This window comes from Carcharhinus amblyrhynchos, chromosome 7 (genome assembly GCF_965287045.1).
Source record: "Carcharhinus amblyrhynchos chromosome 7, sCarAmb.v2.hapA, whole genome shotgun sequence".
In the NCBI taxonomy this organism is placed as follows: domain Eukaryota; kingdom Metazoa; phylum Chordata; class Chondrichthyes; order Carcharhiniformes; family Carcharhinidae; genus Carcharhinus; species Carcharhinus amblyrhynchos.
In genome coordinates, this window is record NC_137330.1 from 124,827,987 (window position 1) to 124,845,493 (window position 17,507).

At 46.7% G+C, this 17,507-nt stretch overlaps 1 protein-coding gene across 1 annotated transcript in view; it reads left to right on the plus strand.

The window, feature by feature from the left end:
* Nucleotides 1-17,507, plus strand: part of abcc10 (ATP-binding cassette, sub-family C (CFTR/MRP), member 10) — a 185,868-nt gene that overhangs the window by 126,430 nt on the left and 41,931 nt on the right. Inside the window, exons 10-11 of the mRNA XM_080193456.1 lie at nt 2,257-2,600; nt 9,627-9,796. Of these exons, the coding sequence (XP_080049582.1) occupies nt 2,257-2,600; nt 9,627-9,796 (514 nt within the window). The remainder of the gene's footprint in view (nt 1-2,256; nt 2,601-9,626; nt 9,797-17,507) is intronic.

The window sequence follows — 17,507 nt, forward strand, 5'->3', positions numbered from 1 at the left end:
TATCAAGCACTACCTCTCTAGTGACAGTGATCGCAATCAGGCCCTCAACTCCTACCAACCTTCTACCTTTAACACCCAGCAAACTATTCGCGTCCTCCTCCGTGAAGACCGAGGCAAAAAACTTATTCAAGGCCTCAGCCATTTCCTCATATCCCACCGCTAAATCCCCCCTCTCATCCTCTATCGGTCCAACATTCACTCTAGCCAGCCTCCTCCTCTTTATATATTTGTAAAAACTTTTACTGTCATTTTTATATTTAGAGCTAGTTTAGCCTCATAGTCAATCTTTCCATAGTCTAGCTCTCCTAAGCCCTTTCTTTAACTCATTCCTTGCACCTTGTAACCCTCAAGCAACCCAACTGAACCTTGTTTTCTCATCCTTACATACGCTTCCTTTTTCCTCTTAACAAGACATTCAACCTCTTTTGTAAACCATGGTTCCCTCACACGTCCGTTTCCTCCCTGCCTGACAAGGACATACCTATCAAGGCCACACGGTATTTGTTCCTTGAACAAGCTCCACTTTTCATTTGTGCCCATACCTGACAGTTTCTGTTCCCATCTTATGCTCCCTAATTCTTGCCTAATCGCATAATTACCCCTGCCCCAATTATAAACCTTGCCCTGCTGTGTGACCCTATCCCTCTCCATTTCAATAATGAAAGACACTGAATTGTGATCACTATCTCCAAAGTGTTCTCCCACAAACAAATCTAACACTTGGCCCGGTTCATTATCCAGTACCAAGTCCAGTGTGGCTCCACCTCTTGTCGGCTTATCCACGTATTGTGTCAGGAAACTCTCCTGCACACACTGTATAAAAAGTGTCCCATCCGAACTATTTGGCCTGTAAAGGTTCCAATCAATATTTGGAAAGTTAAAGTCACCCATGATAACTACCCTGTGACCTCCACACCTATCCATAATCTGTTTTGCCATTTCCTCCTCCACATCTCTATTACTATTTGGGGGCCTATAGAAAACTCCTAACAACGTGACCGATCCTTTCCTATTTCTAACTTCAGCCCATATTATCTCAGAAGGCAGATCACCCTCGAAATGCCTTTCAGCAGCCGTTAAGCTATCCTTGATTAACAATGCTGCTCCTCCATCTCTTTTACCGCCTTCCCTACTCTTACTGAAACACCTATACCCTGGAACTACCAACACCCATTCTTGTCCCTGTTCTAACCATGTCTCTGTAATGGCCACAACATCATAGTCCCAAGTACCAATCCACGCTCCAAGTTCACCTTCCTTATTCCTGATGCTCCTTGCATTGAAGTAGATACACTTCAATCCACCATCCTGTCTGCCTGTAACTCCTGCGACCTTGACACCTTCCTCAGTACCTCACTACCCTCAACACTGGCTTCTGGACGACAGCTCGTTTTCTCATCCCCCTGACAAATTAGTTTAAACCCCCTGAAGAGCCATAGTAAATTTCCCTCCCAGGATATCGGTGCCTCTCCGATTCAGATGCAAACCATCCAGTTTGTACAGGTCCCATCTTCCCCAGAACTGCAATGAAGTTAGTGTGAAAATTCCCAAGTCGCCACACTCCGGCGCCTGTCTGGGTACACTGAGAGAGAATTTAGCACGGCCGGTATACCTAACCAACATGTCTTTCAGACTGTGGGAGGAAATCGGAGTACCCAGAAGAAACCCACGCAGACATGGGGAGAGTGTGCAAACTCCGCGCAGACGGTGACCAAAGCTGAGAATTGAACCCGGGCCCCTGGTACTGTGAGGCAGCAGTGCTAATCACTGTGTCACTGTGCCACCCAGCTCTATCGAATGAGGGGAAATTAAATCAGTTAGCATTATATTCATTGGAGGGTTAGGCAGGGTGGATTCAGAAAGAACGTTTCCGATAGAGAGGAGTGCAGAACTAGGGGTCAGAGTTTGCAGATAAGGGGTAAACTGTTTAGAACTGAGGTGAGGAGAAATGTTTTCACCCAAAGTGGGGCTGAATGTGCGCAATTCACTGTCATAGAATGTAGTTGGGGCCAAGAAGAAATTAGGCGTAGCTCTTGGACTAAAGGGATCAAGGGATAAGGGGTTAAAGGGTGATCAGGATACTGAATTTGATGATTAGCCATGATCAAAGTGAATGATAAAGCAGACTCAAAGGGCTGAATGGCCTCCTCCTGCTTTGGATAACTGCCTAACTCACAGTATAGGGGGCAAGTATAGATCAAGTATAGGGGGCAAAATTGGAAAAATGTTTTTTGTTGTTTTTGATTATATTTTTAGGCAACAATGATGTTCTTTGACACGACACCTATTGGACGCATTGTGAACCGTTTCTCGACTGATCTCTGCAGTGTCGACGACACCTTACCCTTTATCCTCAATATATTCCTGGCAAGTTCGTATGGTCTGTTTGGTACAATTCTGATGATTAGCTACAGTCTTCCATGGATCCTGCTGATTCTGGTGCCATTGATTATAATCTACTTCTACATTCAGCGCTACTATCGCTTTACTTCAAGGGAGTTGAAACGCCTCACGGCTATCACACTGTCACCAATTTATACCCAGTTTTCTGAAACACTAACTGGTCTGACCACCATCAGGGCATTTCGAGCAGTTGCTAGGTGAGCTTTTCAGAAAATGGGTCAATATTTTCCAAAGGAGTCTCGTAGCAAATAATAGCAAATGCTATCTTATATAAAAAATACCAATAACTGTTTTTAATATCTGTAAGTCAGCACTCAGCCTTTTGGCTAAGATCAAGTATAGTATCGACATGCTGTGCTTGGTTGAAGTCGTTAGGTTACATTTCAGCTTCATTTGAAGCAATTTTTTTCAAGCGACATCTTGGTCTTTTGGCTAAGGTGCAAATAAGATCAAACCTTGGAGGAGAAGAAGCAATGCCTATCCAATCAGCTTGGATCATATAGATCAAGCCCAAGACAGGAGGTGAGAGTCCTGTATTGTCAGCTTGGATTGGGAATGTCCCAACTTGTTGGGACTCTGAAGTGGATTTGATTTGATTGGATTGAATTAGAATAAATTAAACAAAAAAAAATTTTAAAAAAAATTTTCCTTCCAAAGTACAAAGAAAAATACAGCACAGGAACAGATCCTGGATGCTCCAGTTTCCTCTCACAGTCCAAAGGTGGATTGGCCGTGCAATATTGCCCCTTCGTGTCCCAAGCTGTGTAGGTTGGATGGATTAAGCACAGGAAATGTGTGGGGTTTTGGGGATAGGGTGGGGAAGAGGGCCTGGGCAAGATATTCTGTCAGAGAGTTCAGTCCAGACTCAATGGACCGAATGGCCTTGTCGGCACTGTCGGGATTCCATGTCTCACCAACAAGGGCAACACTTATTCCTTCAAATAGGGTCCCGATAATGGCGGGGATAAAGACACTTTATCTGAATGCACAAAGCATTCGGAATAAAGTGGATGAGCTGGTGGCGCAGATCAGCACAAATGGATATGATCTGGTGGCCATTGCAGAGACGTGATTGCAAGGTGACAGGGACTGGGAGCTGAATGTCCAGGGGTATCAAGTGTTTAGGAAGGATAGGCGGGAGGAAAAAGGGGGGTGCGTAGCTCTGCTGATTAAGGATAGCATCAGGATGGTAGCAAGGGATGATATAGGAACCAAAGAGCAGAAAGTGGAATCGTTGTGGGTGGAGATTAGGAACAGCAAAGGAAGGAAGACGCTGGTGGGTGTCGTCTATAGGTCCCCAAATGATGATCTGGAGGTGGGGCGGGCTGTTAACGCACAAATAAATGCGGTGTGCAGGAATGGAACAGCCGTAATTATGGGGGGATTTCAATCTGCATATTGATTGGTTGACCCAAGTCGGACACGGTGGACTCGAGGAGGAGTTCTTGGAATGCTGCCGGGATAGTTTCCTTGAACAGTGTGTGTTGGAGCCGACGAGGGAGCGAGCTATCTTGGATCTGGTGTTATGTAACGAGGCGGGTAGAATTAGGGACCTTGTGGTGAAGGATCCTCTTGGGGAGAGTGATCATTGTATGGTTGAGTTTTTGATACAGATGGAGGATGAGAAAATGGGTTCCCGAACCTGTGTCCTCTGTTTGAACAGGGGGGAATACGATAGGATGAGAGAGGAATTGGCGAATGTAGATTGGGGGTGCAGATTGGTTGGTAGGATGGCTGAGGAACAGTGGAGGATTTTTAAGGAGATAGTTTTCGGTACTCAGCAGAAATATATTCCAATGGTAAAGAAGGACTGCAGGAGAAGGGATAACCAGCCTTGGTTATCGAAGGAAATAAAGGAGAGTATTAAATTAAAAGCTGATGTGTTCAGAGTGGCTAAAAATAGTGGGCGATTAGAAGATTGGGAAAGATTTAAAAATCATCAAAGAATGACTAAGAAGATGATAAAGAAAGGAAAGATAGAGTATGAAGCTAAACTAGCTCTAAATATAAAAAATGACAGTAAAAGTTTTTACAAATATATAAAGAGGAGGAGGCTGGCTAGAGTGAATGTTGGATTTAGTGGTGGGCAATGAGGAAATGGCTGAGGCTTTAAATAAGTTTTTTGCCTCGGTCTTCACGGAGGAGGACGCGAATAGTTTGCCGGATATTAAAGATAGAAGGATGGTAGGAGATGAGGGCCTAAGTGTGATTACTATCACAAGAGAGGTAGTGCTTGATAGACGAATGGGACTGATGGTGGACAAGTCCCCAGGACCGGACGGAATGCATCCCAGGGTTCTGAAAGAAATGGCAGAGGTGATAGCAGATACCTTAGTAATTATTTATCAAAATTCGCTGGACTCTGGGGAAGTGCCAGATGATTGGAAAATGGCTAATGTTACGCCGTCGTTTAAAAAAGGTAGCAGACAAAAGGCAGGGAATTATAGGCTGGTTAGTTTAACGTCTGTAGTCGGAAAAATGCTAGAATCTGTCATCAAAGAAGAAATAGTGAGGCACCTAGAAAAGAATGGTTTGATCGAGCAGACGCAGCATGGATTTGTTAAGGGGAAGTCGTGTTTGACGAATTTATTGGATTTCTATGAGGATGTGACTAGTGCGGTAGACAGAGGGGAACCAGTGGATGTGGTGTTTTTAGATTTTCAAAAGGCGTTTGATAAGGTGCCTCATAAAAGGTTGTTACAGAAGGTTAGAGTGCATGGAGTTGCGGGTAAGGTGTTAGCGTGGATAGGGGATTGGCTGTCTAATAGGAGGCAGAGAGTCGGTATCAATGGGTGCTATTCTGATTGGCGGTTGGTGACTAGCGGAGTGCCGCAGGGATCGGTGCTGGGGCCTCAGCTATTTACCATTTATATAGATGATCTGGAGGAGGGGGCTGAGTGTAGGGTGACGAAATTTGCTGATGACATGAAGATGAGTGGAAAATTGCGTGGAGGGTGTGGGAAGTCTGCAGAGGGATCTGGATAGGCTGAGCGAGTGGGCGAGGACCTGGCAGATGGAGTACGATGTTAGCAAATGTGAGGTTATCCACTTTGGCAGAAATAATAGTAGGAGGGATTACTACTTAAAGGGCGAAAAGCTGCAGCATGCTACGGTGCAGAGGGACCTGGGGGTCCTTGTGCATGAGTCGCAAAAACCCAGTCTGCAGGTGAAGCAGGTGATCAAGAAGGCGAATGGGATGCTGGCCTTCATAGCGAGGGGGATAGAATATAAAAGTAGGGAGGTCTTGCTGCAACTGTACAGGGTACTGGTGAGGCCGCAGCTGGAGTACTGTGTGCAGTTTTGGTCGCTGCACTTGCGCAAGGATATTTTGGCCTTGGAGGGAGTGCAGAGGAGGTTCACTAGGCTGATACCGGAGATGAGGGGGTTGGACTATGAAGAGAGACTAAATAGACTGGATCTGTACTCGTTGAAGTTTAGAAGCTGAGGGGGGATCTTATAGAGACGTATAAGATAATGAATGGGATGGATAGAGTAGAGGTGGAGAGATTCTTCCCGCTTAGAAAGGACAGCAGGACTAGAGGGCACAGCCTCAAGATAAGGGGGGGGGGCAGTTTAGATCAGAGTTGAGGAGGAACTTCTTCACTCAAAGGGTGGTGAATCTCTGGAATTCTCTGCCCGTTGAAGTGGTGGAGGCTGCCTCACTAAATATATTTAAGTCACGGGTAGATAGGTTTTTGACAGACAAGGGGATTAAGGGTTAAGGGGAGAAAGCGGGAAAGTGGAACTGATCCACTTCAGATCAGCCATGATCTTATTGAATGGCGGGACAGGCTCGAAGGGCTACATGGCCTACTCCTGCTCCTATTTCTTATGTTCTTATCCCATCCTGAATGAAGTGGGATCCGGTGAGGGTAGTATGTCAGTACAGGAGTGATCCTTAAACCAGCTGATCCCACACCACCATTCAAGATTTCAGCTGTGCTCAGACAGGATTTAAACTCATTTCTTTGGATGACTGGTTCAGTAACAGAACCACAATGTGCCTGTTTGCAACAAGCTTGGAAGTGGACAGACACAAAGTCACACATCTCAGACTGAAATGCCTCTGATTCAAACCACCTCCTTCTTTAAGGCACAGGGTGAACCTGATGGGTCTTCACAGCAATCCTATCGCCTTATGGTTATTATTTCCCAGCTTTAAATTCCATGGTGGCAGAATATTAATCCAGGCTTTGAGATTGTAATCCAGTAACATAATCATGATGCTACTGGACCCCAGTTCTTGACTGAAAACATTTGGATTTGAAGCATTTCATTTACATGTGGTCTCTTGAGATGCCTTTATTAATTGTTATTTAGGATGCTGTAGGTCTGACAAAGCTAGTCAGGTGTGTTCTCGACTTGAAAACAAAAGCTGTTGGATAAACTCAGCAGCTGTGTCAGCGTCTGTACAGAGAGAAAGAGAGTTAATGGCCTGATTTGACCATTTCCATTCTGAGTGCTGATTCTGGGTGGAATTCAGATCCGACTTGGAAATGTGTTCTCAGGTGTAGCTGTCCCCATACACACTCTCCCTGAGAAAGCACTGTGGCTGTGAATCAGAGTGTGGGCAGGGCTTCTCACAGCCCAAACACTCACAGCTCTCAAACCAATCTGAAACCTGTACCCCGGCACATCACTCCCAGACTGGAAAAAGCAAATCAGGTGGCCCAGGGCTGAAAAACGGGAGTGATGGCCCCCACAGATATCACCCCTTATCCACCCACAGAGTGCCAGCGGAGCCCCTCTGCCTGCCCTTCCACCCTAAGCCCACTCGAGACCAGACAGGAACCGGGTCCCCCTCCCCCACCGCCCAAAACCACCAACCAGACAGGAACCGGGTCCCCCTCCCCCACCGCCCAAAACCACCAACCAGACAGGAACCGGGTCCCCCTCCTCCACCGCCCAAAACCACCAACCAGACAGGAACCGGGTCCCCCTCCCCCACCGCCCAAAACCACCAACCAGACAGGAACCGGGTCCCCCTCCCCCACCGCCCAAAACCACCAACCAGACAGGAACCGGGTCCCCCTCCTCCACCGCCCAAAACCACCAACCAGACAGGAACCGGGTCCCCCTCCCCCACCGCCCAAAACCACCAACCAGACAGGAACCGGGTCCCCCTCCCCCACCGCCCAAAACCACCAACCAGACAGGAACCGGGTCCCCCTCCCCCACCGCCCAAAACCACCAACCAGACAGGAACCGGGTCCCCCTCCTCCACCGCCCAAAACCACCAACCAGACAGGAACCGGGTCCCCCTCCCCCACCGCCCAAAACCACCAACCAGACAGGAACCGGGTCCCCCTCCCCCACCGCCCAAAACCACCAACCAGACAGGAACCGGGTCCCCCTCCCCCACCGCCCAAAACCACCAACCAGACAGGAACCGGGTCCCCCTCCTCCACCGCCCAAAACCACCAACCAGACAGGAACCGGGTCCCCCTCCTCCACCGCCCAAAACCACCAACCAGACAGGAACCGGGTCCCCCTCCCCCACCGCCCAAAACCACCAACCAGACAGGAACCGGGTCCCCCTCCCCCACCGCCCAAAACCACCAACCAGACAGGAACCGGGTCCCCCTCCCCCACCGCCCAAAACCACCAACCAGACAGGAACCGGGTCCCCCTCCTCCACCGCCCAAAACCACCAACCAGACAGGAACCGGGCCTCCCTCTGCCCCACCCCCTCTGCCCCCTCACCACTCAACAACCGGGCCTCCCTCTGCCCCACTCCCTCCACCCCCTCACCACTCAACAACCGGGCCTCCCTCTGCCCCACCCCCTCTGCCCCCTCACCACTCAACAACCGGGCCTCCCTCTGCCCCACTCCCTCCACCCCCTCACCACTCAACAACTGGGCCTCCCTCTGCCCCACCCCCTCTGCCCCCTCACCACTCAACAACTGGGCCTCCCTCTGCCCCACCCCCTCCGCCCCCTCACCACTCAACAACCGGGCCTCCCTCTGCCCCACCCCCTCCGCCCCCTCACCACTCAACAACCGGGCCTCCCTCTGCCCCACCCCCTCCCCGCTACCAGAGAGTGATCTGTCCCCTCTCCCCACCCCCCCATCCACCAGGGAATGATCGGGTCTCCCTTGTCCCGCACACCCCCCTTCCCCTCTTACCTGAGAGTGAGCTGGCTGGTGCCTCCCTCCCACTCTGAGTCAGAGAGCCGCTGGAAGCTCTGAACTCCCCCTCAGAAGCTGGAGTGCCCGAAACACACCTTTACCCAGCAGGTCTATTTTGTGCCGAATCTGAATGGGCAAATGCCATGGTAAAGGGGGAAATGTTGGTAAAGTTGGGAGGGCAGCCCATTAATTCAATTTCAATGCATTTAAATTGCCCTTGTGCCTGTTTTGGACATGAATTGGATTGCGGCTATTTTCGGGCCTCGGTAAAGTGGGCATCTGTGCGGACACGGATCACATTAATGGCCTCACGCCCGACTTTACCAAGTTTTCGTGCCCAAAAACATGCACAGCGCAATGGTAAAATCAGGCCCAATGTTTCAGCTCTGAAGAAAAGTCAGACAGACTTGAAAGATGAACTCTGTTTCTCCATTGATATTGCCAGAGCTGCTGAGTTTTTCCAGCGTTTCCTGTTTTTATTTCCAAGTTCCAACCTCTGCAGTATTTTGCTATCAGAGCCTAGATTATCAAAGTCTAGATGACCCTTTGTCAGGGCTCTGACGAAGGGTCACCTCAACTCAAAATGTTGGCTCTATTCTCTACCCACAGATACTGTCAGACCTCCAGAGATTTTTCAGCATTTCCTGTTTCAGATTCCAGTATCTGCAATCTTTGCTTTTATTATGGTCTTGACTACGTTGATGATGGAGTTGTAATGCTGAACCATATGTCCAGAAGTTGAGTTTGAGCTTGTCTTGGACTCAGATTATATTCCAGTGTGCCCACTGCTGACTGCTGACTGGGCCCATACCAAGTACAGGAGTGTTGGATTGGATGTTTCATATAAATCGAGCCTGGTCTGGATTGCCATATACTCCAAAGAGTCTGAGTAGTGTAGGCTCTACATTCAAGACTTTACCTTGAAGGCCTCCATCAATAGTTAACTCATCTTTCCAATATTGTTACCTGCATACACTCAGGATAAGGTCTTAGTTACCTTCATTTCAGTTCAGTTCATTTATTAATAATGTATATGTTGTTGTCTATTTGGTTTGTCTCGTTTTTGCTAAGTTTTCTCTTGTTATGTGTTGAGGTTTGAGGAAGAGAATAGTCGCCGCCTTGAGCTGAACCAGCGCTGTCTTTACGCTGGCAATACTGCAGTACAGTGGTTGGACATTCGACTACAGATGATTGGTGTTACTGTGGTGACTTCCATTGCTGTTATTGCTGTCATTGAGCATGCCCTGAAACGTGGCAATCCTGGTAAGTTGGATATTTATACTCTTTCATGGAGATGCACAGCACAATTAACCCTTGTGCTCAAAAGCACTGCTTTCTGACTTTATCCTCATGCACTCCATCCTGTACCTCAAAGACTGCAGCTCCAGAAACATGACACCATGCACAATAAAGCAGCAAGTTCAACAGCAACTCATCCACCACCAGTGCGCAGTGCTGATCGTGTGTACCGTCTGCACAGTGCACTGCAGTAACTCACCAACATTTATTTAGCAACACCTTCAACCCCCAACCCCTACTGCCTAGAAGGACAAGGGCAGGAGACAAAGGATAACCCCACCACCTGCAGGTTCCCTGTTGAGTCATCCTGAGTTGAAAATATATCACTGTTTGTCTATTGTTGCTGGGTCAAAATTCTGAAATGTTTTCCCAGCAGTATAACGGGAGCACCATCACCAGATGGACTACAGCAGTTTATGAAGGCAGCAGGTCAATAAGGGGCAGGCAGGAATTCTCACATTCAAGCAAAGAATAAATAACCTCAATCAATGAATTTTGGTAAAAATTCAGTTAGAACATAGAACATTACAGCGCAGAACAGGCCCTTCAGCCCACGATGTTGCGCCGACCAGTTAAAAAACAATGACCCACTAACCTAAACCAATCCCTTCTCGTCCATAAACCTATCCACGGATCTCTTAAACGCCCCCAAACTAGGCACATTTACAACTGCAGCAGGCAGGGCATTCCAATCCCTCACCACCCTCTGGGTAAAGAACCTACCCCTGACATCCATCCTATAACTACCACCCCTTAATTTAAAGCCATGCCCCCTCGTGCTAGATTTCTCCATCAGAGGAAAAAGGCTATTACTATCCACCCTATCTAAACCTCTAATCATCTTATATGTTTCAATAAGATCCCCTCTTAGCCGCCTTCTTTCCAGCGAAAACAACCCCAAATCCCTCAGCCTCTCCTCATAGGACCTCCCCTCCATACCAGGCAACATTCTGGTAAACCTCCTCTGCACCCTCTCCAATGCCTCCACATCCTTCCTATAATGTGGGGACCAGAACTGCACACAGTACTCCAAGTGCGGCCGCACCAGAGTTGTGTACAGTTGCAACATGACGCTGCGACTCCTAAATTCAATCCCCCTACCAATAAACGCCAAGACACCGTATGCCTTCTTAACAACCTTATCTACTTGACTCCCAACTTTCAGGGATCTATGTACACATACACCTAGATCCCTCTGCTCATCCACACTATTCAAAGTCCTCCCGTTAGCCCTATACTCGACACATCTGTTATTCCTACCAAAGTGAATTACCTCACACTTCTCCGCATTAAACTCCATCCGCCACCTCTCGGCCCAGCTCTGCAACCTGTCCAAGTCTTCCTGCAAACTATGACACCCTTCATCACTATGTACCACACCTCCGACTTTGGTGTCATCAGCAAACTTACTAATCCACCCAACTATACCCTCATCCAGATCATTAATAAAAATTACAAACAGCAGTGGCCCCAAAACAGATCCCTGAGGCACACCACTCGAAACCGAACTCCATGATGAATATTTACCATCAACCACCACCCTCTGTCTCCTATCTGCTAGCCAATTCCTGATCCAATTCCCTAGATCACCCCCAATCCCATACATCTGCATTTTCTGCAGAAGCCTACCATGGTGAACCTTATCAAACGCCTTACTAAAATCCATATACACCACGTCCACTGCCTTACCCCCATCCACCTCTTTGGTCACTTTCTCAAAAAACTCAATAAGGTTAGTAAGGCACGACCTACCCGCCACAAAACCATGCTGACTATCTCCAATCAATTCTTTACTCTCCAAATAACTATAAATCCTATCCCGAATAATTTTTTCTAAAACCTTGCCCACAACAGAAGTGAGACTCACCGGTCTATAATTCCCGGGGAAGTCTCTGTTCCCCTTCTTAAACAATGGGACAACATTCGCTAACCTCCAATCTTCCGGTACTATACCAGAGGCCAACGACGACCTGAAGGTCAGAGCCAGAGGCTCTGCAATCACTTCTCTTGCCTCCCAGAGAATCCTGGGGTAAATCCCATCCAGACCAGGGAACTTATCTATTTTCAGACCCTCCAGAATATCTAGCACATCCTCCTTATCAACTGCAACACTGTCAATTCTACTCCCCTGCAATCCAGTGTCCTCCTCAGCTATATCCATGTCCCCTTGCGTGAACACCGAAGAGAAATATTGGTTCAATGCCTCTCCAATCTCCTCCGGTTCCACACATAACTTCCCTCTGCTGTCTATAACTGGCCCTAATCTTGCCCTAACCAACCTTGTGTTCTTAACATACCTATAGAACGCCTTAGGATTCTCCTTAATCCTATCAGCCAAAGTCTTCTCATGTCCTCTTTTAGCCCTTCTTAGCTCACTCTTCAACTCCCTCCTAGCCAATCTAAAGTTTTCTAGTGCACTACCCGAGCCCTCATGTCTCATCCGAACATAAGCCTCCTTTTTCCTCTTAACCAACGAAAAAACTTTTTTGGTGCACCACGGTTCCCTAGCCCTACCAATTCCTCCTTGCCTGACAGGGACATACCTATCACGGACTCGCAGTAGCTGCTCCTTGAAAAAACTCCACATTTCAGACGTTCCCAGTCCCTGTAATCTCCTAGTCCAACCTATGCTTCCTAATTCTCTCCTAATAGCCTCATAATTACCCTTCCCCCAGCTAAAACTACTGACCCGAGGTTCATGCCTATCCCTTTCCATCACTAAGGTGAACGTAACCGAATTGTGGTCACTATCACCAAAATGCACACCAACTTCCAAGTCTAGCACCTGGTCTGGCTCATTTCCCAGCACCAAATCCAATATAGCCTCACCTCTAGTTGGCCTATCTACATACTGAGTCAAAAAACCTTCCTGAGTCAAAAAATCATCCCTTAATTTTTTATATTCCAGAAAATGTCTGTTTTCCTAATTATTTTGCATAATCGAGCCCTTGGAACTCTAGTAACGTTCTGGCGAATCTGTTCTGTTTTTCTCCAAATGGAGCCTAACCAGGGCTTTGTGTAGTTGTAGCAAAATTTTCTCACCTTTGTTTTCAGGCCTTCTACTTGTTTGATTATGCTTTTGGTGAAATAAGTAGCATAGTTTAATGGAGTACTTTTATATACTTTATATATTTTATGGAACATAGCAAGCTTAACCTGGGTAATTATAGGCCAGTGAGCTTAATGTCAGTGATAGCGAAAGTGTTGGAGAAGATTCTTAGGGATAGGATCGATATACATTTGGAACAGAATGGTCTTATTAGCTAGAGACAGCATGGTTTTGTACAAGGTAAGTCATGTCTCACTAATTTGATTGAGGTTTCTGAGGCAGTGACAAAAATGATTGATGACAGAAAGGCTGTGGGTGTTGTCCACATGGACTTTAATAAGGCATTTGACAGGGTCCCTCATGGCAGGCTGGTGCAAAAGGTTAAATTAGGGATAAAATAGCGAGATGGATTCAGAAATGGCTTGGCCATAGAAGAAAGAGGGCAGCGGTGAAAGGGTGTTTTTCTGAATGAAGGTCTGTAACTAGTGGTGTTCTGCAGGGATCAGTGCTGGGACCTCTCCTGTTTGTGATATATATAAATGACTTGGAAGTAAACATTAGCAAGGTTGCAGATTATACTAAGATGGCTGGAATTGCGGCTGGTGATTAAGATTGTTCGAGAATAAGCAGGATATAGTTAGGCTGGAAAATTGGCAGAGAAATGGCAGATGAAATTTAATTCAGACAAATGTGAGGTGATGCATTTTGGTAGATCCAATTCAGGTGGGAACTATACAATAAATGGCAGAACATCAGGAGCATAGACACACAGATCTGGGTGTGCAAGTCCACGGATCCTTAAAAGTGGCAGCACAGGTGGAAAAGGTGGTGAAGAAAGCAGATGGCATACTTGCCTTCATTGGCTGGGCCACAAAGTATAAAAGTTGGCAAATTATGTTACAGTTCTCTAAAGTATTGGTTAGGCCACATTTGGAATACTGTGTCCAATTCTGGTCACCACACTACCAGAAGGACATGGAGGCTTGAGAGGGAATACAGGAAAGGTTTCCCAGGATGTTGCCTGGGATGGTGGGTATTAGCTATGAGGAGAGATTGAATAAACTGGGCTTGTTTCTCTGGAAAGGCAGAGGCTGAGGGGCAATCTGATAGAAGTTATAAAATTATGTGGGGTATTGATAAGGTGAGAAGTTGGCAGAAGTGACAATCACAAGGGACACCAGTTCTTTTTTATTCATCCCTGGGACATGGGTGTTGCTGGCTGGCTGGCCAGCATTTATTGCCATTCCTCGTTGCTTGAGGGCATTTGAGAGTCAGCCACATTGTTGTGGCTTTGGAGTCACATGTAGGCCAGACCAGGTAAGGACAGCAGATTTCCTTCCCCAAAGGAAGGAAAAACCCAGATGAATTTTTCTGACAATCGACAATGGCTTCATTGTCATGTAGATTCTTAATTCCAGATATTTTTTATTGAATTTGAATTCCACCATCTGCCGTAGCAGGTCTTGAACCCGGGGTCCCCAGAACATTAACTGAGTCTAGCGATAATACCACTAGGCCATTGCCTCCCTAAGTTCAAAGTAAGGAAGGACAGATTCAGTCGAGACGTTTGGGCAAGTTTTCTTTACACAGAAGGTAGTGGAATGCACTGTCAAGTGAGGTGGTTGAGGCAGATACGTTAACCACACTTAAGACTGATCTGGATAGGCACATGAACAGGCCGGGTATAGAGGGATACAGGTAGTCAGTCTAGGTAAGGTGGGCCAAAGGGCCTATTCCTGTACTGCTCTGTTCTTTATCCTGGAAGGTTGTGTATAAATTTCCTCATTGCAGGTTATCAATCCCAGAAATGATCTTAACTCCTTATCGAGGTAGGAACTGGAGTGCCTTTAATCGCCTGCACCTCGTCCTCCAGCTGGTGTAGACCAGACTTGTCTACTCTGTAGCCCAGTCCGTCACTTGGAGAGCCTGGAATATATATTTTTTCCCTTCTTAGGTACACCCTTACCTTGGAAAATCAATTTCCAACTCCCTCTGAGTTCTCTAGTCGTTCCTTATATGTTTTTCCTTTTATGAGGACATTGTCCAGATAAATCACAACCTGAGGTAGATCTTGTAAAATGTTCTCCATCGTTTGCTGGAAGGTTGAGCAAGCTGATGAGAGTGGCAGTCTAGGCCGTATGTGTTAATTGTTGAATATCTCTAGCTGGAATTGTAAATAAGCGGGACTCATTTCAAGTTTGGAAAATGGGGACTGTCCTGCCAGCTCAGTCCAGGGGGATTGAGTATTTATCCAGCTGCTAGAAATGGTTGACCGTTTGTTTAAAATCCCAGCAAATCCATCTGGCTTCAAAACTGGCGTGACTGGTGCTGCCCATTTAGCAAGTTAGACTAGTTTGATGATCCCTTCATGTTCCAGTCTTCAGATTTTTGCTTCAACTTTTGCCCGTAAGGCAAATGATACGAGGTGAACCTTGTAAACTCACAGAATCACTTCCTGGTCATGTGTAAGGTCGCTTTGGCTCCTTTGATAGTCCCTAGACCTTCCGAGAAAACTTCAGGGTACTTCACTAAGGTGGTTACTCCAACTGAAAGATGTTGAGCCAATTTAAGTGGATCTCTCACAACCAATTTCATCCCATCAGGCTTAGGCTCGAGCCCTCCACCACAATCATTCATAACCAAACCAGTTGCCTTTCATATGAGACAGGGACAGAGGTTATACCCACAATTCACAAAGGTCTTGAGTAAAGTTAAAGGCTGGAGTCGATAGCAAATTTTATGGAACACTGATTCTCCAGCCACTGAAATGACCGCACCAGTAGGACTAGATATCAATTTAATCATATGTTTATCTCAATTGGGTCCGATTTGGACATCGAGATGCAATTTAATTCTTGTAAATCAGATGGACGTTCCAGGGTGTGAACTCTCCTGGATATCAGCTTACAAATTGTTTTTCTAAAGTCTTGTCAGAGTCCTTCATTGTTTCGACTCCACATATTGGCAGCAATTACAATGCAAGGCGGGATTCTAAAGGGACTTGTAACTGATTGAAGTTTGACTTTGGGGCTGTGCTGTGGACAGGTCTGGAGTAACTGGATATTTCCTGAGTGAAACGATGTAATTGCCTGCGCTCAAGTGGTAGGCCCTGAACTCAGTCGAATTGGCTCGGGTGTCCACTTCCACTGGGATAGCTTGCAACTCGTGCTCCACTTGAAGCATTTTGAAATGATAAGGCCAACTTTAGCACCAGTTTAAAGTCCAGTTGAGCTTCAGCTAATAAGCATTTTCAAATTGTTGCATTATCAATCCCACATACCGCACGGTCTCTAAGCATCTTGTTAAGGGTTAAACCAAATTCACATGTTTCCGCCAGTTATCTTAACCTAGTTGGGAACCCCATAACAGATTCCCCTGGCTCTTGGATTGCTGAGTAAAACCTATAACATCTCAGAATTACAGGTGGCTTGGGGGTCATCGTATTTCCTGACTAGTTCTGTCAATTCTTGAAACGTTTCAGGAGAATTAGCCATGGTTTCTCATTTGCCCATTACTTCAATTCTCAATGATAGTTGAACAAGACTACTCTTCCAAACAAAGGCACGATGCATAAGAATGGCTCCGGCTAACTTGGGCTAGCTGTTGAGAGCGAGTTCCTATAAGGTCATGCTTTACCTCATCATCACTGAAATAATGCATCCGAGGCTGGTGTCCCTTCACCAAACTTAGATTTATTTACATAGTTAGCAACACTCAGACACTTGCTCGTACAGAGTATAAACCCGGAGTAACTCTGATACTCCACATTATGGAAACCTGCAGAGCTCCCTGATTGGGAAAGCCATTACTGCCTTAATCTGGGAGCTTGTATTCTAAGTGGTCCATATTGTGTTCAAGCTATTACATTCCATTTGGTTTCTGAGCAATCACAAACCTGACCCCAACATTCCAGCTCATGCCATTTGAATTCACCATGTTGTCAGTGTACATAGAACATAGAACACTACAGCACAAACAGGCCCTTCGGCCCACGAGTTTGGCCGAACACATCAACACCTACCAATCTATAGACCTATCTATAACCCCCAATCCCATTAAACCCCCTATACTCATCCAGAAGTCTTTTAAAAGACCCCAGCGAGTTTACCTCCACCACCACTGACGGCAGCCGATTCCATTCACTCACCACCCTCTGAGTGAAAAACTTACCCCTAACATCACTTCTGTACTTTCCTCCCCGCACCTTAAATCTGTGTCCTCTTGTAGTGACCATTTCAACCTGGGGAACTAGCCTCTGAGAATCCACCCTATCTATTCCTCTCAACATTTTATAAACCTCTATCAGGTCGCCTCTCAACCTTCGTCTCTCCAGGGAAAAGAGTCCCAGCTCCCTCAACCTAACTTCATAAGGCATGCCTCCCAGTCCGGGCAACATCCTTGTAAATCTCCTCTGTACCCTTTCAATAGCTTCTACGTCCTTCCTGTAGTGAGGTGACCAGAACTCCAAGTGAGGCCTGACAAGGGTCTTATAAAGTTGCAGCATTACCTCCCGACTCCTAAACTCAATCCCTCGATTAATGAAGGCCAGTACACCATACGCCTTCTTGACCACATCCTCCACCTGCGAGGCCGATTTAAGAGTCCTGTGGACCCGGACCCCAAGAT